Genomic DNA, 25,294 nt, shown 5'->3' with positions numbered 1-25,294 from the left:
TCATCATCATCCAGCGCAATAACCCCTCGCAAGCGGCTCGGGCGCGCGTTGTCGATCGCCTAAGCCGGCAGCACGATACCCTCGCGCTCCATCTCACGGACATACTGCTCCCACGTATCAATGACGCCGCCGTAGAAATCCACGTGGGCGTCCACCAACCCGGCAAACTGGCGCTTGAACTCGACCTTCTTGATCCACTCGAAGCTCTCGACCTCGCGCACGACCTGGTCGGCGAAATGATCCGACTCGAGCCGTGCGCTCTCTACCTCGCGTGTGAGCTCGTCGATTCGTAGCTCTAGCTTGCGCTGTCGGTCGCGCCGCGCCTGCTCGTGGTCGACCCCGCGCACGTCTTCGATCTTGGACCGGATGAATCCGCCTGCGCCGCCGAGCGCACCGGAGCCGAAGGGGCCTGAGGCGTAGCTCTGGTGGCCGGATGCGAGCTGGTCGCGGTCGGATGTGGATTTGTTGAGGTATTCTGTCAGTTGCTCGTAGTCGAGTTGTTTCTGCTCGCGGGCCTTCACGAGGTTCTTGAGTGCGGCCGAGTAGGCGACCATGTCGCGTAGCGAGGAGAGGTAGTCCTGGTCCGTATGGTCTTTGAGCTTCTTGAGTCCGGTCGACGTGTCCTCGACCGAGGCGGCAAAGGCATGGACCGATGACTCGACGCCCGGCTCAAGCGTAATGAGTTTCTGGAACTGCTCGGCCAAGTCCTTCAGATCCGTCTCCAAGTCGGCCTCGCGCCGGGCTACCCGGGCAACAATCTTTTCCACGTGGTTGAGGTCCTCATCTAACTTGTCCGATTTTTCCTTCACCTCAATGAACCGCGGATCCGGCTTGTGCACCTTGGTGAACGCATTCATGAAGCTGTCCGCGAACGAATCAAACACACCACCCCCACTGCCCGCATTGCTGCTGACTGACTGGCTCTGGCTCAGTCCGCCCACGTCGCTCCCGGGCCCAAGCCTCCCTGCCCGACTGCGCATCGTCGCATTCCAGTCGGGACTTTCCAGAAACGTGTGCAGTATGCTTGCGCGGCGGAGAACGGGGTGAAGGGCGAGACGGGCGAGGAAGCGCTGTAGGGAATAGGCACGGCGGGCTGTGAAGTCTGGACCGAACCGGTCGCCCCGGACATACTCCATGCGCTGCTTGTCGGGCAGCGGGGGCACGGCGCAGGCCTGGTACTCGCGCGAAAGTACTTTGTAGAGGAAGACAAAGTCTGTAAAGCGACGGCGGACAGTAGTCGTTTGTCGTTGGAAGGTAGAGAATGTGGTCTGTTATAGGAAGCCAAGCAATCGGTCAGTAAGCCTTCAACACCACCCGATACACCAACATCATGAAATACAATGGCCTACCTTTGTAGTAATCAGATACGACACATAAGCATCCTTGGTCCCATCATTCTCCTTATGCGGCTCTGACACCACACAATCCAGCTCCTCCCCTCCGGCATGGCCGCTGTGGCCATGATCATCGGCACCAAACTCCTCTTCCGACCGCCGCCGGCTTGCGCCGGGATCTGGACTTGCAAAGTCGTGCGCCGCCGACGATGCGCTGGGCCGTGCAGTATCTGTACTCTGCTCGCCGTGCCACGATATGTCGGAGAAATTGTCTTGGTCGAGGACCGCCATTTTTGTCTCGGTGTTCTTTTTCTCCCTCTTGGTTTTCCGCCGCTCTCGATGTCGCTGCTATTGGTCCGCCTTCTTCGTTCGGCTGACGAGGCCCCACGCCCAAACGATATTGCTTGGGAGTGATTGTATCGGTGTTGTTGCACGAAAAAGGGGCCGACTATCGGAAGGTATTGTAACTTGGTGGTTTACCACCTTTAAATGGATTTGAACGGACGCGTGCGGGTGCGCTGGTAGGTCTGGTTTCGTTACTCGGGTTGCGAAACTATGTTTGGAATAGGTGCTGGGGTGTTGCGTCTTGGAGGAAGGCAGTGCCGCGAAGCGATGCTGGGGGATTGACGTATGATGGTGGGGGAGCTCTTGGGCGGCGGGAGCTCGGACCTTGTTAGTGTTCAAGGTATCCTCTGTGTGCTCTTAACGCAAAAAGGAACTTCGTATTCTAACAAACTCTGAGAGCCCTGAAGCAGCGCAATGTTCCAATGCTAGTATGTAAGAATGAGGCAAGTCCGGGAACCATGGGGGGGACAATTTCACAAGTTGACAGCCTAATTCTAGCTTCTTGCACTTGACGGTCAATGCCCATTACTCCACGATAGAGTTGATGCTATCCACGATATCTAGATGAGATGAGGTCTATATCCCCCCTTGTCCCCCAAAACCGTTCCCAATGGAACCAGAGTAGACAAAGCAAAAACAAAAACAAGGACAAGAGAACGAATTCCATCCACCTTATAAACCCCAAACTCCGGATCTGATCTCGCGAAACCCAGTCACAAATCGCGGCCGCCCATCGCTTGTCTATGGATACAAGTTGCCCCTTTCTTCCTTGTTCCCCTGTGGTTCCTTGATCAAATATATCTGGCATCACCGCCCTTCCTACCTGGTAGGTAGGTACCCAGGTACTCTCATACAGGATATGACGTACAAAAGAGCGAGAAAGGGAGAGAAGACATGACTAAAGAGTAGCTAGCTTTGCAAAAGCAGGTCAGGCGCCCACCCCGGCGTGGGGAAAGGGGGCCGAATGAGAAGGGCAGAAGGATAATACACTGCAAAGAGCTGGTTGTGTCTTTTTTTCGGTTTCTGCTCTTTTTTGTCTTCCTTTTTTTTGGCTTTTTTGGATTTTTTTTTGTCATTTGTTGTATGCCCAGGCGCTGCTTACTTGCGGCTGGACTTGGGCTTCGAGACCGGGGCTGAAGCAGAAGCAGCGGCCTCGCGCTGCTCGACCTGCTTCTCCACCTTCGCGGCAGCAAGCATGTCCTTCTCCGCATCAACCGCCTCGCTGACCTGGATCTTCTCCAAGGTCGGATCGGCCTCAGCACGCGCCTGGCGCACCTCCTTCTCGTCGATGTTCTCGGTATCACGAGGCGTAGCAAACCCAGTAGCCTGGTTCTCCTGGTCCTGTTCGAGCTCCTCGTCGATCAACTCCTGCTGCTCCTTGAGCACCTCCAACCGCTGCTTGTTGGTGGCGGCGCCCTCGGCGTTGTGCACCTCGAGCTCAATCTCGTGGAACAGCTCTTCGGGGATCGACGACAGCACGCCTGTCAGCGCCTCGATCTGGTTCGAGACGCCCTCCTCAGGCTGGCTCTGCCCGTACATGTACGCGTTGCTCAGAACTAGGAGTGTCGACGGGACGCCATCGCGCAGGCGCAGGTCGAGCCAGGTTTGCAGGTCCTCCCGCAGGCGCGAGGGGGACACACCGTGGCTTCGGATACCGCGGCTGGCGCTGGCCATCTGGAGCTCGGCCACCGAGAGGGAGTCGACACCCTCGTAGGCGATGGCGTGGTCGTCACGCTTGATCTGCCGCATGCGGTGGCGGAGCTGGTAGCGCAGCATCATGTCGGTGCCGAACGTGTTAAGGTTAAGGTACCGGCACATGGACACCAGCTGCGGGCGCGACAGGTTGTCGAGAGTCAAGTCATCCTTGAACACCTTGCACACTTTGATGACGTCCTCGGCCGTCGGCTTCTCGCCGGTGGCGCGGACCTTGCGGAAGAAGTTGGTGAACTCCTCCTTTTGTGCCGTGGCCTGCGTCAAGGGCAGCCCGGTCTCCTTCAAGGTCTGACGCAGGAAGTCGCTAACCTCCTGGCGGGTGGCCCGCAGCGTGGACGCCTTCTTGTCCTTAGACTTCTGTCCCTCGTACGTGCTGGGCAGCATGTTGGGGAAGAGCTTGAGGGCAACGGGGAGCAGGAGTTCGGCGAATGGAACGATGACAAAGACCGAGAAGGGAACGAGCCGGCCGAGATCCTGGACGGTCCGCTGTAGCTGGCGGTTCTCTCTCCGGGTGAGCTCGTACCCGGCGGCCATCTTGAGCGCCAGGCGTGAGCTGATCCTGACCTCCGCGGCCAGCAGCTTGGTGCCATCCCAGTAGTGTTGCGCCTCCTTCTTGATCTTTTGACCGAGCGTCAGCTTCTTCTCATCCTTCTTGCTGTCGCCCTCCGTCTTCTCGACTGCGGTCTCCTTCTGGGCCGCGAGTTGGGCGAGCGAGGCGTCCGAGCCCTCCGAAGCCGCCTTGATCGCCTTGGAAGTGGTGGTTGGCTTCACCGCGCTGTCGGTCTTGGCCTGTTTCCCGTTCGCTTTGGCTGCGGGCTTCGAATTGCTGGCGGGGTCTCTCGGGAGTGGTTTCTTAGCCTCTTCCGGATTGAACCCCGGAGGCGGGCCGCCGGGCGGGCCATGGGTGCTTGTCCCCGGGGTGGTCAGGGTCCGGATCGGGATGAGCAGCGCGGAAGCCGGGCCGAAGCTTTGTGCATTGCGTGCGAGGTGAATGGAGGAAGCGAGGAGTGCGGACCTAGGAAGCGCACGACCTAGAAAGAAGAATCACACAGGGTTAACGATGAATGAGCCAGGGGAGGGTGGTGAACTAGGAGGGCAGGCGAGCGAAATAACAAGCAACGCAGCGTTTTGGAGATGGCTTCAAAACGCAACGCAACTCATGGAGGGAGGGACCCACCAGTGCCCAGGAAAGGGTTGACGACCAGCGCCCGGCGGGCAACCTGCGTAGAGGCGCTCATAGCGGGCTATGGTAGAAAAGGGGAGACGTTTGTGAATAGTATGAATCGTGGAGGAGACAAGCCGCTTCTCGTTCAAATAAACACACAAGATGTTGGGGTCGGATGTCGAGATCAAGAATCTGCACCGATGCGTGGGTGGAATTATTTAATGGAGCGGGCGTTTTTGCGTTGCGACAAAGGATCGAAACGCCAGTGGGCTGAACGTTAACGGGCCGGAAACGCAACGGGTACCTTCGTGAAAGGTGGTCGAACTGCCGGAATAGTCGGAAACGGTGGGACGTGCAAAGCGTTGCGTGGCACAAAGTTGGGTTGGTCTGCGAATTGGCGGAAGGAGTTGGGAAGGAGGGTCAAGAAGTAGGGTGCATGAAAAAAGAGGATGGAAGGAGTTTAGAAAGTTTGTTGGAGGCAGATGTTCAGAGCAGGGTCGCGCAATGAAGATGGAACTGGGATGGACGACGGAAAGGCGGCTTGGTTAACGCCGCTTCGTCAAAAAGGGGCACGGTGCCAACATTCCAAAACCCAACGTTTCGCCGCGTTTCTGCTGCAGGCAATTCCACCATGGGGTCCAGGCCGCCCCGCGTTATCCGGCCCACTCGAGTCAGGCAATACTCACGTGATTTGACGGTCTGGCCGTCACGCAGTTCAAGGCAGGGCCAAAACAGCAAAACAGGTGACTCTCCTCCACACAGGGAGTGACGGGTGTCGCTGCGTGCGGATCGGGTTCAATCGGGCTGGGAACGGTTCAGGGCGAGAGGGCCCACGAAGGCTCGCCAGCCATCATCTCATGTACCATGTGAAGGAACTGGCCTGCCACGCTTGCCTGCGGCCTGCGAGTCCACTGCGCTGCCAGCGGCTCGGTGCTCGCCACGTTCTCACCGGGTCTCTGGGCTTCAACTTGTATTGATGCCATGCAAACGGATTGGCCGGAGTGCACAGTTGTGAGGGGTAATCCTCGTTGCCGTTTCGTTTAAAAGGTTGCAGGAAAAGAAGGTTTATTCAGATCTGGTTTCAGACCAGAGAACGGTTATCCCTGAAGCCAGGAGTCTTTTCTATGCAGAACATCCATTCATGGGGAAGGGCCAGGCCGTGGGGAACCTGGGAGTCCCGTCAGCTGTTGTCAAAGATTCACCCAGCTGCGAACGGTTGGCAATTCTTCCAATTAGTTGACACCCGGCTTCTAAAACTTCATAGGTTCAAAGGAAGAAGATGCCTGGCCGGAGGGTCGCGGATATTCCCCCTCCAGCGGCCGGCTGTCCGGGTTACAGGCCGATGGTTGCGATTTCGGTGTCCGGCGCCTGTCTCAACAAATCTCAGCACCTAATTTTTGGTGAGAACGCCGGCCCTGGCACTCCCGTCAATCGCTCCCAAGGTGAGCACAGCGTGTCTATGCCAAGACTTTGACGACTTGTGTGTCTGAGCCCGGGCATTTTTCTTGTGAGCCGCAGAAAAGGTTGCGCGGTCTTGAAATAAATGTCTACATCGAGGAGGGTAGTTAGTGTTTCTTCAAATGCCTCGAAACTTTTTGACATTTGACAGCCGAAGCATGCAGTGAAGTGATCTTCAGCGACCCTCACCTTCGGTCCTCGGTTGCACGTTTCCAGAATTGCCTGTGTCTGCTCGGTGGTTGCACCCACACACACTGCCCCGCACTCGCAGCGCTCCGGTAATTCGGAGATCGGACACTTTTGCTTGTGCTTCTCCGGATTCGCAGTTACGTCGCGCCCAGCGTCCCATTCGCAACCCACCTTGTCCGGGTAGAGAGAAAGGCACCACCCATCCCCCGACCGGCCGACCCGACGCCGGGCCGCCGCATCATTACAAAGCCCCCCGTCGCCCTTCGTCCGTTGTCCGTTGTCCGCTCGTCGATATCGCCCTCCCGCGGTTTCTCCAAACCCCGCTTCGCATTCCGCAACACACGCCCACTTACTCGAACGAATCGGCGCGTCTCGCTCAAAACCACCAAGAATGCGCCTTCGCACCGCCGCCCGGGTTATTCTTGTCGGCGCGCCCGGGGTCGGGAAGGGGACGCAGTCGGAGCGGTTGCTCCAGAGGTTTCCGCAGCTCTCGTCCATTAGTTCCGGTGATTTGCTGCGATACAATATCAGGCAGCGGACGCCTCTCGGTACGTGTCCTCGACTCATGCTCATACCGATATTGTCTTCCTCGGAGATCGGCAGAGCATATGAAGGAGACAGAGACGACAAAACCAAGTACGAATATGGACACTAACAAAGCTTACCACGAACAGGTATCAAAGTAGAGAGCACGATAAAAGCCGGCAAGCTAGTCTCCGACGACTTGATACTCCGACTCATCCGCAATGAGCTCAACCAACGCGGGTGGCTCCTAACGCGCCACACCTCCGACAATGTCATGACCCTCTCCTCGTCCGCGATCGACCTCGACTCCCCCCCACAACACGGCAGCCCCAACGACGCCGAGATGGCCGCCTTCCTGTCCTCCCCCGCGCACGCCCGCGGCGGACACGGAGGGCACAGCCTCAACGAGGACCCGTCAGCCTCCTTCCTCCTCGACGGGTTCCCGCGAACCGCGACCCAGGCCGAACGCCTCGACGAGATCGTGCCCATCAACCTGGCCGTGTCGATCCGCACCCCGCTCCAGGTGATTATGGATCGCATCGGTGGGCGCTGGGTGCATGAGGCGTCTGGACGGGTGTACAACACGACCTTCAACGCGCCTAAGGTCCCTGGGCGGGACGACGTGACGGGTGAGGAGCTGGTGCGGCGGTCGGATGATAGTGAGGAGGTGTACCGGGAACGGTGGAAGAAGTTCCAGGAGACGAGCGAGCCGTTGCTGGAGCACTATGCGCGTAAGGGGGTGCTGTGGGAGGTGGATGGGATGAGCAGTGACGAAATAACGCCGAAGCTGTTGAGCAAGTTTGAGGAGCGATTTGCTTGATTCCGTTTGATTTTGGGTTTGGATATTACCTCTTTTTCTTCGACCTCTTCTTCTTTTCCTTCTTTTTTTCGGTCATCTGCGTGTAGAGGGCTCGCGTTTTCAGCGTCGGCGGCAACGTGATGTACTGATGAAGTACTACCCTCAACGGTGGATAGATGGCGGCGGTGGGCTATTTGCTTTTCAGGACGGAAAGAACCTGAACCTTGGAAGGCGTTGGCGTTTACAGAAAGGGGGAGAGGGGCTGCTGAAAGCGCGCATGACCTCAGCTTTCCCATGGGTTGTCTTTTTTGAGCGGCAATTGGGCTGCCATATATTATATATTTGGCACATGTTTGTTATCTGAGACTATGTAATGTCATTTACTCATTTCGCTCTCATCTCATGACCTTTTCGGCACACCTCTTCGAGAGCATCTCACACGACTCAAGGTACCTTGATACATGTACATGTACGTAACATATGCAGGCGTGGGAGATTGAATCATCAATCCAAAGTTTCTCACATCCACGTTCAGGCTATGTCGAGGACGGACCCCTATCCTCCCACGCTTCCCGTCCTGATTCCCATGTTTGGACCTGGAAAAGAGGAGCTCATTTCTGCTCGAGAGCGGAATGCAATTATTATTGAGGTGAGGTGGTCGGGTCCATTGCGTGCCTGGAATCATCTAGGTCCACCTGCAGCGCAGGCGGGGGTTCCCGGGCACGAGTTCAGCACCTGAAACCTTCGAAAGCCTCAGGGCATCAGGCGCGCCACAGGGCGCCCCGCGGGACGACTTCGGCTCGAGTTCGGGCGCTGATCCCTCCAGGGGCCTCCCGGCGCTCACACTTGCCGTACCTGTCACGCACAGTGGAGATTCGATCATTTCTCTCCTCAAGCGCTTGGCGTCAGTTGCCAACTTTAACTGGTGGGGCAACAACCTCAGCTCGCATGATCTCCAAGCGTGCAACATGTCTTGAACTGGCACCACATCAATTATTGTTTTTTTCCTCTTTTATGTGATTTCCTGCTCGGCCGGCCGCTTGCGATTGTTTTAATTGCGGTTCCCAAATTTGGGGTTTCTTTAGTTATTTTCCTTTGCATTCCCCTCGTTCCATCAGCTGGCCAACTTGTTTTCCTTGCGGATCTCTTTATCACCACAGAGTCGAACCAACATCTCACGGGCCTCGCCGATTCATCTACATGATGAGAGCGACTTCACAGGCTACCTAAGACGGGACCTCCCTTCTCTGCTTTTACTTGCTTTCTCTTTACACCGACAAGCTGCCGTTTATCTCCGCTATTGTGTTACTTGTGGGATATTTTTTGCTGCGTTGTTTCGGTCCCTTGCAGACTGCGTTGTATTACGTTGCGTCTTCCACCAACCCAGGATCTCGGACGTAGTCAACGAGCCCGGCTTATATGCATTGCGAGGCCGCTGATCCAACATTGGATTCCCTACTTTGCCCGCAACCTTCTTTGTGAAAACTAGCCCAGGTTTGTCCGTAGCTACCTCTCTAGGGTCATAGAAATCAGAAGCTAACATGACCAAGCGAGCACACTGTTCTTGAATTCCGGTCTTTAACTACGCCGCTATGCTAGTCCCCTGGGCCGTGGTCGTGGTGGCGGCCACGGCCGTGTCCGCCACGTCGACGCCTTGGTCATCTCTACCGATCGACTTGAAGGACAAGACCAGGACAAGGACCAGTCGAGATGTGGACAGCAGCGCTCTTCCCGACGTTGATGTCCTCGATAACCTCTTCGCCGCGCTGAGCGACATGCAAACCACCTACTTCCAGAACTGGATAGGGACCTGGCCAGACGCGATCGACTGGACTCGTGCGGTCATGAGCACTCATGTCTCTGCCGCGCTTCGGACAATCTCGGACGAATTCGAGCTCAGCCAACCCGGTGGAGGTGTCGTCGGGTATGTCTTGGGGAAGGAAGAGGTCGTTGCGGGTTACTTTGCTGATATTATCGGCTACTACTTTGCCGAAGACGCCTTTGCCCTCCGGAACCAGGCCTACGATGACATGCTTTGGGTCGTCCTCGGCTGGCTCGAGGCAATCCAGTTTGTTGACGAGCACAACGACGTCTTTTCCAACTCGGCCTCAACGGCGGGGCTGCCCTCGATGCTTGGGACTGACGCGTGGTACGGGAATCGTTGGGTGCCTGCGTTTGCACACCGGGCCAGGATCTTCTGGGAGTTGGCTTCTAAGGGATGGGATACCAAGCTCTGCGGCGGCGGCATGGTTTGGAATCCACGCCTGACCCCTTACAAAAACGCCGTCACCAATGAGCTCTACATCGCCGCCTCCATCGGCATGTACCTCTACTTCCCCGGCGACTCCAACACCTCGCCCTACGTCTCCAATGCCGCATCCGAGACGGCACCTTGCTCGCCTTCTCCTTCTCCGTCTCCTTCTCCTTCCGGTGATTCCAATTCTACCAATAGCCAGGTATGGCCCGCCCGCGACCCCCGCTTCATCGTGGCTGCCCAGGAAGCCCACGACTGGCTCACCACCTCCAACATGACCAACACCGCGGGGCTCTACGTTGACGGTTTCCACATCTCCGGCTACACCTCCGGCGGGAACAACACGCGCTGCGACGAGCGCGACGAGATGGTCTACACCTACAACCAAGGCGTGCTCCTCTCTGGTTTACTCGGCCTGTATCAAGCCGCCCTGCGTGACGGCCGCAGTGGTGAAAACTACCTCCGCGAGGGCCACACCCTCATCCAAAACGTCATCCGCGCCACCGGATTCGACCTCGAACACAACCGGCCCACCGACCCCATCGTACCCAACCGCGTTCCGCCGTGGCGTGGCCTCGGCCGGGTGGGTGTGCTGGAAGAGGCATGCGATGCCACGGGGGAGTGTTCACAGGACGGACAGACATTCAAGGGGGTCTGGATGCATCACTTTGGCACGTTTTGTTCGCTGCGGGCGTTGGGCTCTAGATCTGGCTCTGGATTTGGATCCACGTCCGAGGCTGTCAGGGCGCAGCATGAAGCGGAGTGTAGACGGTACATACCCTGGCTACGACACAACGCGCGCGCTGCTCTCGGGACCAAAGACGACCGGGGCCTTTTCGGAATGTGGTGGACCGCTGGTCTCCTGGGTCTTCGCAGCACTGATTCCGTCGAGCAAGCGGCCGATGCCGAACCCTTCCCTACGTCGGATGATGGCAACATGGTGGATTATCGAAACCGTGGCGTGCCACACAACGAGATCTGGATGGGTATTGTCGACGCTGTGTCTGAGATTTTGCCCCGGGGACCTTCTGCTAAACACGGCCCGGCACGGCCGCAACAGAAACCGCTAAAAGGCGCTGGTGTCAACCCAGGTCCGGATGGGAGCCCCAGCACCACGACCAGCACCAGGACGGAAAGCAGGAGTGAACCGTCGGGTAGTGGGAGTCAAACCCAGTCTAGTCCTTGGGACCCTAACCTTCGCGGGAGGGGAAGGACGGTGGAGACACAGGGCGGTGGGCTGGCTGTACTGAGGGCGTTGTTGGTTGTTTCTAGACTTGAGGTATGAGAGCGATTTCGTTCGGGGGTTGGGGAGTTCTTGTCTTGGGGGGAGTTTACCTCGTTTTGGGGGGACTTATCGCATAGACGTCGTGTTTTCGCTTATACACATACACACACGCGTACATAGATACATACGTACAGGCGTTTGGATTGAGAGCATACTACGGTTGGGAATTGTTAGTTGGTATTGATTTCTGAATTGCTAGGCTTGAAGTGTGCCGGCGATAGGCCTGTCGTGACAGGAGGCGTGCCCGTTCGCCAGTTGCCGCGAGGAATTCCTACCACGTATTCCTGCTATTATATGAATTGAGAATTCCCCTCCCCCCCCCCCGTTTCGCAATTTGTACTTTGTAGAAAGAAAGCCGTTCTCGAAGGGATATTCCTGTTCAGGGGTAGGATACTACAGGGTTAGGGTTGGGGGAATTGAACTTACTGCGTATGGAGAAGCCAGCCTTGCCAACCCACCTCGCAACACCCCGCGCCGCGACTTTCGGCTTCGCCAGCCCAATCAACCAAACAAACCAAACCACAAGCAATTCCGAACCGCAAACAACTTCACGACACCTACACATCGCAAAAAGTCCACCTCTCCTAACCACTGCGCCCGCCACCAAACCCCCGATTAAACTCAATCTCAAACCCAAAACAAGCAAAAATGGCCTCCGAAGAAATGGAGCTCGACGAGCCCATCCAGCAAGCACCAGGCGATGTTTCCAACTCCAACTCGAACGAAAACAACAACTCGGGCGACAACAGCACCGCCAAGCTAGCGGCCATGCAGACCCTCACCAAAGCGACCGCCGTGCGCTCGATCGAGGGCTGGATCGTGCTGGTGACCAACGTGCACGAGGAAGCGGACGAAGAAGCGATCCATGACAAGTTTGGCGAGTTTGGCGAGATTCGGAATGTGCATCTTAACTTGGATCGGAGGACGGGTTATGTCAAGGTATGTTTGGGCTGCGTCCCCCTCTTGTCCGCTCAATCACCCACCGAAGCATAAACGCCCCCCGATAATCCCTTCGTCTTGTTTGTTGTTGGTTCATCTTCAATTAACTAACCCCCTCCTCCCAGGGCTACGCCCTAATCGAGTATAGCACCCTCGAAGAAGCCCGCGCCGCCATCGACGGCGCCAACGACACGCAGCTTCTCGACCAGACCGTACAAGTCGACTTTGCCTTTGTGCGCCCGCCACCAGGCAAACCCAACAACCCCAACACTAACGGTGGTGGTGGTGGTGGTGGACGTTTTGGTAGTGGCGGCGGTCGTGACGGGCGTGACGGTCGGGATGGGGGTGCCCGCGAAGGTGGTCCGAGGGGCTCGAATCGCGGGGCTAGGAGTGGGAGGAGTCGGAGTCGGAGTCCGGGGGCGGGTAGGGATGATCGGGATTGATTGATGTGGTGAGGGTGACTTTGTGTGGGTGGGTGTTGAGAATTTGGGAAAAGGACGTCTCTCTTTTCGAGAGATCTTCTAGAGAGGATGTCGGGCCCGTCATATGATCCTGTCCTGCGATGCGCTTGATACGCACCGTTGAGGAGTGTTGAAGGCAGGACAGGTAAAAGCAGCCAGCCAAACGCCTGGCCCTTCCTGGGCGAGGAACCAACCAGCCGATGTGTCCGTCTGTCTTCTGGGGGCTAAAGAAAAGAGACACGTCGGCATCTTGTCGTGGTAGTTTGATGGTTAGTCACTCTATCTTCCATGGCGTTGTGCCCAGCTAACGGTTTTAGAAGAAATAGCTTGAGAATCCCAGTAATGGGCTACTAGATACATACTCCCGGGATGCGGTGATCTTCAGCCTAGATTACGAAGTTCCGGCATGCGTTGGGGAAATAGAAATCAAACCCATAAATTGTGAATAGATGTTCCCTCCTGCAGACCGCCGTGTTGTCGATAGATGTAGTCTTGTTAATCACCTGTATTCAATCTCATGTCCCAAAGACTCGACGAGGCTTGAGATGCGCTGTATACTGTGTTGGAGCTATCATCGTTGATACAAACGTTATCTCACTCCCAAGCTGAGCCAAACGGGAAACATGTCAAGTGGTCAAAAAGCCCAGAGTATGCCTCTAGTATGTCAACGACACTAACGCTAGTCCGTCTTATGGTTACAAAAAGAGAACACGCCCCTTGAGCCGGGCGTTTAACTCTAGATCAAACATGACTACACTCCTCTACACAAAGAAAGCGCCATCTACTCTGTCTCAAAACATCACCGCATCAAACAACAAGCACAGAATCACGCTTAACACAAATTATCCAACCCATCCTCCACATCGTCACCTACCCAACTAGCACCAACACACCAACCCACAACTCCCTAAAAGTCGCCAACTTGTCAAGAACCCAGATGAACCAAACAATAAATACCGATTGTGCTACATCACCCAATCAATTCATCGACAGACAATATATATACGCGCATCGTGACTCTCCCGGTGCTCCCCCCCCCCCAACAACCAAGACACAACACAACCAAAACACTTGACAGCCCAAATCCGAGAGCCTCCCCCTTCCCTTTCCATCTTCCTCTTTCCCCCTCCCTAGAACGAAGCCACAAGACAAGACCCGCCCCCGTCAATGTATTACAAGAGCAATATATTGCGTTATTTTTCGCAACAGCAGCAGCAGCAGCAGCAATCAAAACAAGTCAGGGTACAACAACAGAGCAGGGTCTGGAACGATTTCGTCGCATAGATGGATGATTGCTTGCTTGCTTGCTTGCTTGCTTCCTTCGTTTGCAATGTTGTGCACATGTTGCCATTCCTGCTGCTGCAGGGTACAGAACTAGGTAGGTAGGTAGGTAGGTAGGTAGGTAGCGCAGCGAAAAGAGAGAGATAGATGGACGGGAGCAACCAACCAACGCAAAGGTAGACGGAAAAAAAGGAAAAGAAAAAAGACAAATAACAACACAAAAGTCGAGTCGAGTCGTCGAGTCGAGGTATCATTTCGTTCTTCGATTTCCAGTCCCAACGAGAAAAGAAAACAGGCAGAGAGAGAGTAAAGAAAAAAAAAGACACGACCCGTGAAATTATGACGCGGAGAGAGGAGTTGTGAGGCTTGGTGGTGACGCGCGTTGATGATGATGATGTGTGGTGTTGGTGTTCTCCTCCTCACTTTCTCCAACCTAGCCGGACACATGGGGGGACCTTATTCAACTCAACATGAAAATTCCCGGGCCCGTCCCAAGTCATCCCCGGCGTTTCCATACACAGCCCCAGAAATACCCATTTCATATATACCAGTGTGACGTCCGTCCCATGCGTCACGCCGTCTGACTCGATAAACCCGTCGTACGTATCGCCAACCCATCGAGCATTATCGCTTATCCCACATCCCAAATCATCCAGTATTAATCTCTTCGTTCGCCCTATGTGTGTGTGTGCCCGGCACACTCACGACGCCTTTACCCCGCCTCCGTGCCTCTGGCCTTGCTTCTCCTCCGGAAGAAGTCCATAACCTTTCTCGCGGGACCGCTACTCCCAGAGTGATCGTGACCACGTGAGTACGAGTCGGTGTCCCATGCATCGACAAACCGCTTGTTCTTTTGCAACACTCCCCGACCAGACTTGCTGCCGGGACTGGGAATGGACGTGGGAGCTGGGCCAGATCCGGGGCCGATCACCCTACGTGCGTCGTATCCTCCGTCATCCTGGTGGGCAAGTTGCGGGAGTTGTGGGGCCGAGCCGGCGGGGCGGCGGACATTGTCCACGGAGGCGTCCGAGTCGGCACCGCCGAGGATCGGGGCAGGCATGAAGCCCTGACTTGATGATGGGTGTCCATATCCGTTGGAGGAATATTCGGGATGGCGTCCATAGGGATCCGTCGTCGGCTGCGGCTGCTGCTGGTGGTGGTCGTGGAGCTGAGCGTACATTCCGTCCAAAGTGGACGCATCAACCTGTTGCTCACGCGCCTCCTCGACGTTTTGGTCCACATTTTGTTCCACGTAACGTCGGTATTCCTCGGAGGTTGGCGGTTCCTGGATGGGTAAATCTTGCTGCGAGTCGAGCCGAGGGTCCTCCTTGCCGATACCGATGGCCTTGAGCGAGAAAGATGCCGGGATAAACGAAAATCGTCTGGCATTCTTCTCCTGTGATTTTTGCGAGCCACCCGTGATGCTCCCGGACGTCTTCTTGCCCAGGCCGATCGAGAAAGACCGCCGTGAGCGCTTCGAGTCTACCGATGCCCGGCCCTCATCGGCCCCAGATAGGGAGTTGTTCATGCTAATAGGCGGATACTTCTTCCCCTTCTCTGCGGTCGACTGCGGGTCCGGTCGTTTGCGGTTCTTACCGCCAAACAACGACCCACTCCGCCCAAAAAGCCTACCACCAAGATCGCCCATCGTGCTCGAGCGTTTGTGTCCCTTCGCGTCCCCTCCCGGCACACCGCTCGCGCCGGCCCCGCCTGCCTCAGGGGTAAAGCCAGAGAGCCCAGCAAGTTTGGGCGCCGTGCTTATGCTGCTGCGCCCATAATCTTGCACCTGGGGCTGCGTCGCCGAGCTAGGAATACCGTAACTGCTTGCGGTCCTGGGGGGCTGCTGGATCCTCCCATGCGCGTTCGTATCTGCAATCTCAGGCGGCGCCGGTTGGCCGTAGGAAGGCTTCGTGTTGGCTCCAGGGTTCCGCGAGGCTGCAGATTGTATGGAACCCCCGGTGCCGGGTCGGGCGGAAGAGGTACTGGTAACAGACGAATTAAAGGGTGCCTCACGGCTACTGCGCGCGGCGGAAGAGTTCGGGTTGCGATGGGCGCTTGGTGGTTTCCTCTGAGCGACAGGAGCTTTGGCATAGGCCTCGGACGCAGCCGGCTGGGCTTGCGGTACGGGCCGCTCCCTCCCTGACGACGAACCAGCCTCTGCCGCATCCACGGCTCCTTGGTTACCCGAGCGGGTACCTGTGCGGCTGCCGGAAGGCTGTGTGCCCGACGCCTCACCGCGCTGTGTCGTCGTGTTCGGTGCAACATACTCGACTTGTACAGTGCGACGCTTGTTATCCCTCTGCTGCTTGGCATTCGTCGCAGCCTCTGCGTCAGCATCAATAGTGCCCTGCTTGCTGACGAGACCGCCAATCGTGGGAGACACAGCCGTCTTCTTGGACGCCTCCCGCACGGACGAGCTCCGACCCAGGGTGGGGTTCTCCTCGTCTTCCGCCGGCACCGTCGTGTTCTGGATATCCCTAGGGCTGGTGGTACTCGAGGTGATGAATTCGACAACATGGGCGTACTCGTTAAGCCAACTGTGGCGCGCGACCTCGAATAGATCGGCTCGCTTGCGCGGGTTCGGAACGAGGATCCTGCGCAGCAAGTCGCGCGCATGTGGGGTGACGTATTCGGGGAACGTGAGTGGGGTGTTGACAATGTACTTGTACAGGAGGTTGATGTTGTCTCCTTCGGGGTTAGCCGGGTCGTCGTCGAAAGGCAGATAACCCGCAAGCATCGCGTACTAAATGAAGAGCGAGCGCCGGTTAGTACTGTCCGTGATTAGCTTCCATGGTCTAGTCACTCACCAAAATGACGCCACAGCTCCAAACATCAACCTTTCTCCCCGTGTACAGGGAGTCGCTAACTACCAACTCGGGTGCTGCGTAACAAGGGCTGCCACAGCTGGTCTGCATCAGGTCGCCCTTGCGTGAGCCGTTGGGCTTTACCCTGTCCAGGCCCATGCGTTTGACAAACTCGCGATCCGTGAGGTTCAACTCTTCCTCTTCCGTCAGGTCCTCATGCGGATCGAATGTGTTGGCAAAGCCGAAATCAGTGATGATAATGTTGCGGTTCCTGTCAAGCAGTAGGTTCTCCAACTTCAGATCGCGGTGCACAATGCCCTTCTTGTGGAGATACCCGACACCGGAGACGAGCTGGGCAAATAGCCGGCGCGCGGCGTTATCTTTGAGGTATCGGTGATTCAGGATGTAGTCGAACAGCTCGCCTCCAGAGGCGTACTCAAGGACGATGCCGTAGTGTCTATCCGATTCTTCCATCTTGTGCAGCCGTACAATGTTGGGATGGGTGAGTTGTTTCAGGATGGCCACCTCACGCATAATTTTGGCCATGCGGGATGGGTTGCCGCCCAACTGATCCTTTTTGATAAGTTTAATGGCGACCTAAAATACGTATCATATAGTTAGCATCGAAAATGGGGAAGGGAGGGGGAAAGACGATCCAACGCACCTGCACGCCGCCTTCTTGTTTCCAGCCAAGTTTGACTTTTCCAAACTCGCCCTCGCCAATGGTGTTGCCCAGGATGAACTCGCCGAACTTGGTCTGCTTTTCCCGCTTCGAGTGGTCGTGTCGGCTCCTACCGCCACGCCTTGTCTCTTCCGTCGGGTCTGCCATAGCCACCACCGGGGGTGAAGCGGCACCATCGCCGTCTCGTAGTTCGACGGGCTGGTGGGGTTGGGCCAGGGCCAAACGCTCTCGCTCGCGTTCAATGTCGACTTCGGGTTGGGATATCAATACGCTGTTAAGGATTTCGCTAGCCTCTCTCGAGGGTCCGTTGGCGGAGTGCGAATTCGAAGGCGGTGAGCGGGCAGGAGCGGCGGCTGACGGATTTCCGCGGGGGTCGCGGGCGCCGTTCACCCCATACGGGTCCTGGGGTGCTTGGTTTGACCGCCGGCTTCGAGAATTCGGGTCGGACGACGAGTCTATCCTGCCGTTCGCATCGCGACCAGAATCGGCGTGGGTTCGGCGGGACGGATCATTGGAGCGGTCGGGGTGTTGTTGGTACTGCTGCATCTGTGGCTGAGTCTGTGGCTGCGATTGTGATTGTTGCTGAGGTGGCTGTTGTTGTTGAGTGCGCCGAGAACTTGAAGTACGCGGTGGGACAGCGGTGGGCATATTTCGCCTTCGTTCTGTGTGCAGGTCGGGGGAATCCGTGCCCGACGCCGTGGGGAACGGCGACACGGGCGACGCAACAGCGGTGCGGGAACTCATTGGAGCGGTCGGGTCGGGGTACGCCCCGTCGTTTCCGGCGTTGGAGCCGTGAGAATAGCCTCGCGAAGGAGGAGATGTTAACGATGATGACCCCGAGGCCTCTTGGTTTGCATGATAGCCGGGACTGTCCCGCGTCGGAAATGGATGGGCCGGCGGGTATTGTCGATTGAACTGCGGTGATGCTGCTGATGTTGGCGTTGGGTGATGGGGCACCGCTTGGAGAGCACTAGACATTATTTTCCGCCTCGGCAGACGCGTCCAGTAAAGATAGTCGTGCTAGCAAAAGTGCATGCGGGCACGAACTAACTACCAAGCAAATAATCCTCTTCTGTACTTTTTTACCCTTCCCCCGCCTGGGTTTGGGAAAAACCGGTGCGAAAAGAGCGGGAAAAAATTTAAGAGAGAACGAGCGGGACGACGGGCGCGGCCTATCTCAGCGACAACACAAAAACGTCGCGGTTTGGCGTAATTAAACCTGTCGGTCGGTTGAGAGTCGGTCAAAGTCGGTCGGTCGAGCGAGAAACCCAGCGCCCAATTCCAAAAGCCAGCCTGCAGCGCTGCAGCCGCCTGCGAAGTTCCCTGTTCGTGTTATGGGAAAAATGGAGAAAATGATTGGGCCGCGTTCGAACTTCCAAGGTTGCCAGTGGTTGCTAATGGGCCAATTCGACTTTCATTGAGTGGTGCCGATTCAATGCCGGGAAAAGTCGCGCGCTGATTGACGGCCTAGTCTGGCGGCCGGGACAGGACGCGGACGACCACAAACTCGCAGCTGCGACGACGTTGGTGGTTGGGAGCGCGACGTGCTGAGATGCAGAGAGGTTGCTGTGGGTGGTGCTGCAGGTGGGCAACCAACTCGTTTGGGCCTTGTTTACTTGCGCCGCAGCCGCAGGACAATGGGGAATTGGGGGACGTCGGGTGGGACTGGGAGAACGGGGCCGGATGAAAAGGCTCGAGGGCGGGCTCAGGTAACGTAAGTTAGGTAAAGTGGTAAAAAAGAGAGTGAGAGGGATGGATGCCCTGTGCTCCGTGCGAATCACTCGCCCTTTGGTCGTGCAACGGTGGAGAGAGAGGATGGATGGAGGGGGAGATCGCGGGGAGGAAAAGAGAGAGGGCGGTGAGGTGGAAGGAGGAGTGTTCGAGGAGCTGCACCGCGGAAAACCTAGCCAATGACTTTGTCGTCGATGTGGGTGGTGTTTGGATGTTTTGGATCATTCCTTCCCTTGCTCTCGCCGCGCTAAGCTGGTTGTTTTCTGGCAAAGCTCCCGTCGTTCCCCCACTCCCGTCGGGCTCCTTCCTGACATTCACCCGCTAACAGCAAGTTAGGTAGTTCACGTTGGGGGCGCCCGACATGTGCGCTGCAATGGCCAGGAGGAATTGTACCTATTTCGGCCGGTCCCAGTTGGTCCCATTTCGCTCTGCTCCAGGCCGCCGTTTAACACCCACGTTAGCGCCATGGGGGTGATACTTTGTGCAGCCCCCAAACCCCATACCTCGTGCATGTACCGGCCCTGTCGGTTTTTTTACACCCAAACCCTTTAATTCCCCGGGTTGAAGCCCTGCGATTCCACTTCCATCTCACGGCGGTCAACACCGAGGTGTTCATCTTTCACAACATCTCGGGCCGAGCAGAAACCTGTTCTCGTCACAGACCACCTACGAAATGCTCAGCAATCGCCTTCTCGCCCAAAAAATATTAAATATCTACAACATAGTCAAGGACAACATGGTTGCGCGCGTCTCGTTCACATCTCCAGCCCCCTGGAGTGGCCAGAGTTCAGGCCTTGGTGTGATGTTTGCAGCAACCCGCCGGCTCGATTGGATCCCCGGCGCCTGTTCCGCAGATCCTCGTTGCAGTGCCAAGCGCTCCGTCATCCACCAGACCGAAAGTCCAAAGCTCGCTCGGCAGGCGGCCATAACCTGAGTGAACTTGCGATGGATCATGGCACTGTCTTGGCCGCGAAGACTTAGCGGCTCCGTTCCTGAGCCAAGTTCGATTCAGAACATGGTTCAAGGGTCCTCCTTTGGAGTGTGGTGGGCCATCAACTTGCCGGACACCGATCGAGCATTGAGTTCCACGCAAATGCTATCAAAACGGCTTGACGAAAGGACGCTGCACAACACGACCTAGAAATGAAATGAACAGGTTGTACCCTAACGTTACAGATCGAGTTGCGTATCCCTCGATCTTGCGACAACACTGGTACAACATGGTATGAGATAGTGCCGTCCCTGGCCCGTTCGAGCTGTCTTCGCGAAGAAACGGTGCATTCAAACCATTCGTCACAAAGACGCGGGTTCGCGCGTATAGTAACCAACCGCCAATGCCGCATGAAACATGTAGAATGACAAAGTCACACAGAAACAGGAAACCCGACCAAAGACGAGCCAGAAGTCGTTCAGTCACCGGGTTCATATCACAAAGGAACGGAGTCGCCGAGTAAGAAGGCATTAACGCCGGAGATGAAGCGCATATCAAGACACAGGGATCAGATGGCTTGCCGACTGTGACGGGCAAGATGCCGTTGCCAAACGGCAGCCGGTCGCAAAGAACGGTCCCAAAACGGCACAGACCATTTCGTATCCTTTCGGAACTGCGGCTGATCTGACGGTGGGTCTCCACCTCGAAAAGGAAAAAAAACGCCCGTCCCATGTCATCGTCATGATCGCATCCAGCGATTCCAACCAGGGTTCTTCCAGAAGCTTGCAGCCCGCGTAGCATCTCTTTTCTTCTTTTCTCACGTCCCGCTCCCTGTCCGTATCCCCGCCCATCGTGAAAGCTTCAGGATCGGGGTCCCGAAAACTGGGCTGACTGAATGTTCACGAGCCGCGCTGAAAACATGACAAAAATAACTAAAGATTGGCGACGATGGAGAAAAGGGGACCCCATCTCGCTCGTCTCCGAGTTCCCCTGTCCTGCTAGTCCTGCCCCTTGCAGCAACATGATGCACGTCCACAACACGCGCAGCAAGCAACCTGCAGGGCACGGCGAATCGAGCGAGATCTTGAGATTGATGTGGCTCAGGGGACGAGCACACAGATCGGGCCCGCGGCAACTTGCAGGTCGAGCGTGAGGAAGCGCTTTTTTGCGCTTCTCTGCAGCAACTAACTCCCAGGGCCGCGGCAGGACCTGCGTCCGTCCGCGGGAAGCAAAGCCTGTTCAAAGAACACACTCACTGACTGGGCCGCTCTGGTCTTTCATCTTTAAATATGAATGTCCGTATCCGTCGATACATAGTTGAAGTCGGTTGGTTATTGGGCCCCCAACCAGCCACATAAGACTTTAAGGACGGGACAACAAAGGGAATATGCCCAAATGGACTTTTCACATCTCCCTCCTGCCCCTCCATCGGCAGTTGGTCTGCTTGGCAAAAAAGGTATTTTTGTAAAAGGGGACTATGACGTTGTGCCGTCCGCGAAAGACATGAGATCGAGAGACCTCTTGAAACTCCATCCCAACCAAATCTTTCTCTTTCCAACCTAGACAAGCCTAGACGTAGAGAAGAGAATTGTGAGAAAAAGGATCAAATACTCAACTCCAAGAGCATGAACAGAAAGAGGACGGCATAGGGATGAGTAACCAACAATAAACAACCCCCCCCCCCACCTAACTTACTATGTACACTAGAAAGCAACAACTCAGCCCCAACCCCTCACCTCACCCTCGTCTTGAACAACTTCACAAGGGCCCTACCAATACACTAGCAGACGCCCCTTTTCAAGTATTCCAGTACTATGTAAACACGGACACCCACTTCCTCACTAGTTACACAACCTTCTTATACCCTACCCTACATGTCCCGTGCAGAGAAATGCGACATGTGAAATGCGAACTGCGCTGCACCACGCCGACCGGGTAACTGCCTCTTTCTCAAACCTCAGCCAGGTAACTAACGCCCCAAGCCAAGTTCTTATTTTCATGTGACCCAGGGGGTCAAGCAGCAAGACACCTAGTATGTATACCTAGCTAGCAAGGCAACGAATCTACTATGTAAGACATACGTACAGCCAGGCAGATACCCAGATAGATAGCCTGATTGATACCCAGATGCCCAGACACAGACAGCCCCCCCCTTCTTTGTCTCGGCAGCCTGCGCCCTCTTGTGACAGGCCTCTACCTAAAATAAAAGACCAGCGTCATCTCATAATCACCAACCCAGCAGTACTACAGTGGTCTGTACCGACAGACAACGACCACCGTCTCATTATTTCAGAAAAGGATGGTGATGATAGACACGATGCTGTATGTACAGGAGAGTTCACGACGGACTTTGTGTGTTTAGGCCTCGAATTAGGATAAAAAATTAGGTAGTTAGCCTCATCTCATAAGAACGAATCCAACAGTACACTACCCACAGTAGTTCATTCTGGCAGAAAAGGACCACTATCTCATTATCAGAAAAGGATGGTGATGATAGACACGGTGCTGTCTTCATCCGTCCCGAGCTCCTCTGCGCAGCACCGTGTCTAACGCCCCCTTCTAATTATGACACGGCGGTCTTTTTCCGCCGACATGAACTACCGTGCTACTATTAAGTTGTTATGAGATGAGGCTACTTAGTACTTTTATGCCAATTCGAGGCCTAAACACACAAAGTCCGTCGTGAACTCTCCTGTAGGAGGGTAAGTTATTAATGTAGTGAGAGGGAATAAATTCAGCATAGAAATGTCTAACCGCTGTAAATTGTGTGCGGTCACCGTTTTATACACATTATATAGCACGCCTTACACACGCATAACTGTGTATACACAACCGTACATCGTACACCTGACATTATCCAAAACACACACACACACATCTCACAACTTAATACTAACATCATACACATCCAACCCCACCGCAACCCCCGTGACCACAACCATATACCCCCCCAATACCCCCATCGTCGCAATCCGCCCGACATCCAGGGTCCGCACAGTCATGTTCACCAGCCCCGTCAGCAGGTTCGCCAGCAAAAACACGGCCAGGCCGTTCCGGTTATACGCGCGCAACACCCGGCTCGTGGCAGTCTCATACACTTCCTTTTCGGTCTTGACATCCTGGGCGCGGTAGAAAGCCGGGAACAAGAGTGTGTCGACGCCGGCGAAGGCGAGGAGGAGCACGCTGTTGGAGGCGACGACCCAGAGGATGTAGGGCAGGTTGGCGATGCGACGGGAGACGGTTAACGCGGCGCCGTAGGTGTAGTCGGTGGTGAGGAGGTAGAGAGCAGTCCAGAGGGCGGAACGGGCAGCGAGATGGAGGAGGAGGGTTTTACGGCGGGATCCGGTAGAGGAGGGGGAGAGATTGCGGGGTAGAACGAGCATGCCGGTGTCCTGGCCGGCCAGGAAGATGGCGAGGTAGCCCCAGAAGCTGAAGATTCCTTCGCGGTTCATGGATAGGAGGTCGACTCGAGGCCCTGTGAGGATGTAGGCTTTCAAGTCGGTGCTCTCCAGCACAACCTGGTACAACACGCCCAGCAGGAGAGCAAGGCCGGCGTAGGAGGGCACGAGTTTAAGGGCGGACTGGAACAGGGCGACAAGAGGCGGCAAGAAGCCCAGAGTGAAAAAGAAGTTCCAGTGAACTCCGTACTCCGTGACGTGTTCCGCATAGTCAAGGCCCTTCACGCTGAGCAGCCGGACCACGCCGAGCGCGAGCAGGGGCAACGAGTGCCGCAGCGAGCGTATCAGACGGGTGGCGAGTGGTGTGGTGTGGTTGCCGTTGGCGCGCTCTTTGAGCAAGGGGCGGGACGCGACGAGTCCAGCAGAAAAGACAAACGAGCCGACGCCCATATCCATCAAAGACGTTCCCCAGGTCTCAACCTTGGCAAATCGGCGGGGGAACAGGCGGAAGTCGACGGCGAGGATGCAGATGCAGGTGACGACTAGCATGTTGCCGCGGTAGTTGGTCAGGAAGGGCTTGGTAGAGAGCCCTCCTGCCGATGTCTTGGTGTCATCTTGCTGCTTCTGGGCCTGGGGAGGCACCTGGGGTTTCTTTCGGCGCGGGGGGGAACCACCGGTGGAGTCGAGGTAGAGGAGGCCGGCAGGCAGTAAGAGGAGGATGTTGAGGAGGAGGGGCACGCGAGAGTAGAGGGTCACGGAAAGGAGGAGGGCGCCGACGTTGAGGAGGAAGTCGACGACAAAGGCGATCGGGGTGTAGGGTTTGAAGAAGGACTGGCGGGCTTGGAGGACGGACCAGAGGAGGGAGACGACCTGTGACGAGAGGAATTGGGTGGTCAGTAACTGCGAACGGTGACTACGAAGCAATCAATCAATGGGAGTAGTGTGGCGTAGCGTGGCGTGGTGTGCGAAAGAGAAGATCATACAGGTGCCACGGCGCAGACCTGGGCAATCTCAATCGCAGATCCGCCCGACAGGTTGGAGACGAAGTCTTCTTTCAGCTGTTTGTAGCTGGGTATGCCTCCTCCTACTTCCCCTCCCACTCCCGGTCCCGCGTCCGCCATGACAAGCCGATATCGTTGAAGAAAACAAGAGAGGAATGGGAAATCCGAAGTACGGATAAATGAGAGTCAAAGAGGGGGACCGAGTGGCAAGAATCAAGCGAGCATGCAAGCAAGCATGGCTCTCCACACACCAGACAAAGACAAGGCGAACAGGTGTGGAGGGATGTGGCGGAACTAGCGGAAGCCGGCAGTTGATTGAGCTGCTGTGTCGAATTAGGTAGGGAATTGGCTTCAGAAAGTGAGGAAATTGAGTTGCTGAGGAGGTCGAATACGGTGGGTTTGGCAATCGCTCGTTCTTGCCGTCTCGCGAATGTGTGATGCCAGCTTGCGGCTTCCCGAAAGTCGTGGGCCGTCAAGGTACCAGGGCCGTTGGAAAGCAGCTGGTTCAGCCAATGAGGAGCTTTAAAGGTGCCCCAAAGGGACCCACTGGCTGCCAAGACCCGCTCCCTCGTCACATTCCAGTTCCAGACGCCGCATTCCAATTCCAGATTCCAGCCTCAGCTCAAACGTCAACTTTCATCCTCTTTCACTGAAGCCTCTGGCTCTGTCGGAAGGATTTCCGGCTCTCTTATGGTCAAATTTTTACTTGGTGGTATCCATCAGCTTTGGGATGTTTTATGACATCTTCTGGCCTAACTATGTTATAGTATTATAGCAATATCTACTTTTCCTAATAACAATTCATTATTTCCAAACAAAATCAAACACAGGTTAAGAAAAAGAACTCACTCTCCCTCCCTTCACAACTTCGACCCCGGGATTCAAGACACAGCAAACAACTGACGTCCGCACCTACTGGGGTCTTCTTTGTTCTCCTGACTGGGCTGTGCCGGACAACTGCACAACTCAGGCGCCCAGCGGCGACGCCGTGGGAAACTG

General features: G+C 55.9%; 7 protein-coding genes across 7 annotated transcripts; 3 read left to right on the top strand and 4 right to left on the bottom strand.

Annotated features, from left to right (window-relative positions):
* Positions 1-59: 59 nt before the first annotated feature.
* C8A04DRAFT_36359 (uncharacterized protein) lies at positions 60-1,625 on the bottom strand (the record flags this gene model as incomplete). Its single annotated transcript, XM_062783501.1, has 2 exons — positions 60-1,268; positions 1,350-1,625. 2 exons carry the CDS (start codon positions 1,623-1,625, stop codon positions 60-62), a joined length of 1,485 nt encoding a protein of 494 aa, XP_062638162.1.
* Positions 1,626-2,777: 1,152 nt separating this feature from the next.
* Positions 2,778-4,630, bottom strand: C8A04DRAFT_36358 (LETM1-like protein-domain-containing protein; the record flags this gene model as incomplete). Its single annotated transcript, XM_062783500.1, has 2 exons — positions 2,778-4,423; positions 4,570-4,630. 2 exons carry the CDS (start codon positions 4,628-4,630, stop codon positions 2,778-2,780), a joined length of 1,707 nt encoding a protein of 568 aa, XP_062638161.1.
* A 1,965-nt stretch (positions 4,631-6,595) lies between these two features.
* On the top strand, positions 6,596-7,549 carry C8A04DRAFT_27513 (putative adenylate kinase; the record flags this gene model as incomplete). Its single annotated transcript, XM_062780315.1, has 2 exons — positions 6,596-6,752; positions 6,879-7,549. 2 exons carry the CDS (start codon positions 6,596-6,598, stop codon positions 7,547-7,549), a joined length of 828 nt encoding a protein of 275 aa, XP_062638160.1.
* A 1,571-nt stretch (positions 7,550-9,120) lies between these two features.
* Positions 9,121-11,067, top strand: C8A04DRAFT_11193 (uncharacterized protein; the record flags this gene model as incomplete). Its single annotated transcript, XM_062776874.1, has 1 exon — positions 9,121-11,067. One exon carries the CDS (start codon positions 9,121-9,123, stop codon positions 11,065-11,067), a length of 1,947 nt encoding a protein of 648 aa, XP_062638159.1.
* Positions 11,068-11,715: 648 nt separating this feature from the next.
* On the top strand, positions 11,716-12,729 carry C8A04DRAFT_11184 (uncharacterized protein; the record flags this gene model as incomplete). Its single annotated transcript, XM_062776868.1, has 4 exons — positions 11,716-12,006; positions 12,132-12,312; positions 12,364-12,417; positions 12,623-12,729. 4 exons carry the CDS (start codon positions 11,716-11,718, stop codon positions 12,727-12,729), a joined length of 633 nt encoding a protein of 210 aa, XP_062638158.1.
* Positions 12,730-14,460: 1,731 nt separating this feature from the next.
* C8A04DRAFT_27510 (uncharacterized protein) lies at positions 14,461-18,212 on the bottom strand (the record flags this gene model as incomplete). The annotated part of the gene is made up of 3 exons (XM_062780314.1): positions 14,461-16,491; positions 16,556-17,149; positions 17,217-18,212. The coding sequence occupies 3 exons, from the start codon at positions 18,210-18,212 to the stop codon at positions 14,461-14,463; spliced, it is 3,621 nt and encodes a 1,206-aa protein (XP_062638157.1).
* Positions 18,213-22,775: 4,563 nt separating this feature from the next.
* Positions 22,776-24,415, bottom strand: C8A04DRAFT_36353 (GWT1-domain-containing protein; the record flags this gene model as incomplete). The annotated part of the gene is made up of 2 exons (XM_062783499.1): positions 22,776-24,164; positions 24,278-24,415. 2 exons carry the CDS (start codon positions 24,413-24,415, stop codon positions 22,776-22,778), a joined length of 1,527 nt encoding a protein of 508 aa, XP_062638156.1.
* Between the last annotated feature and the right edge of the window lie 879 nt (positions 24,416-25,294).

This window comes from Dichotomopilus funicola (genome assembly GCF_033296635.1).
Source record: "Dichotomopilus funicola strain CBS 141.50 unplaced genomic scaffold C8A04scaffold_21, whole genome shotgun sequence".
NCBI classification, from domain to species: Eukaryota; Fungi; Ascomycota; class Sordariomycetes; order Sordariales; family Chaetomiaceae; genus Dichotomopilus; species Dichotomopilus funicola.
Note: the sequence above shows the minus strand (reverse complement) of the source record. Positions and strands in the feature narration are given on the sequence as shown.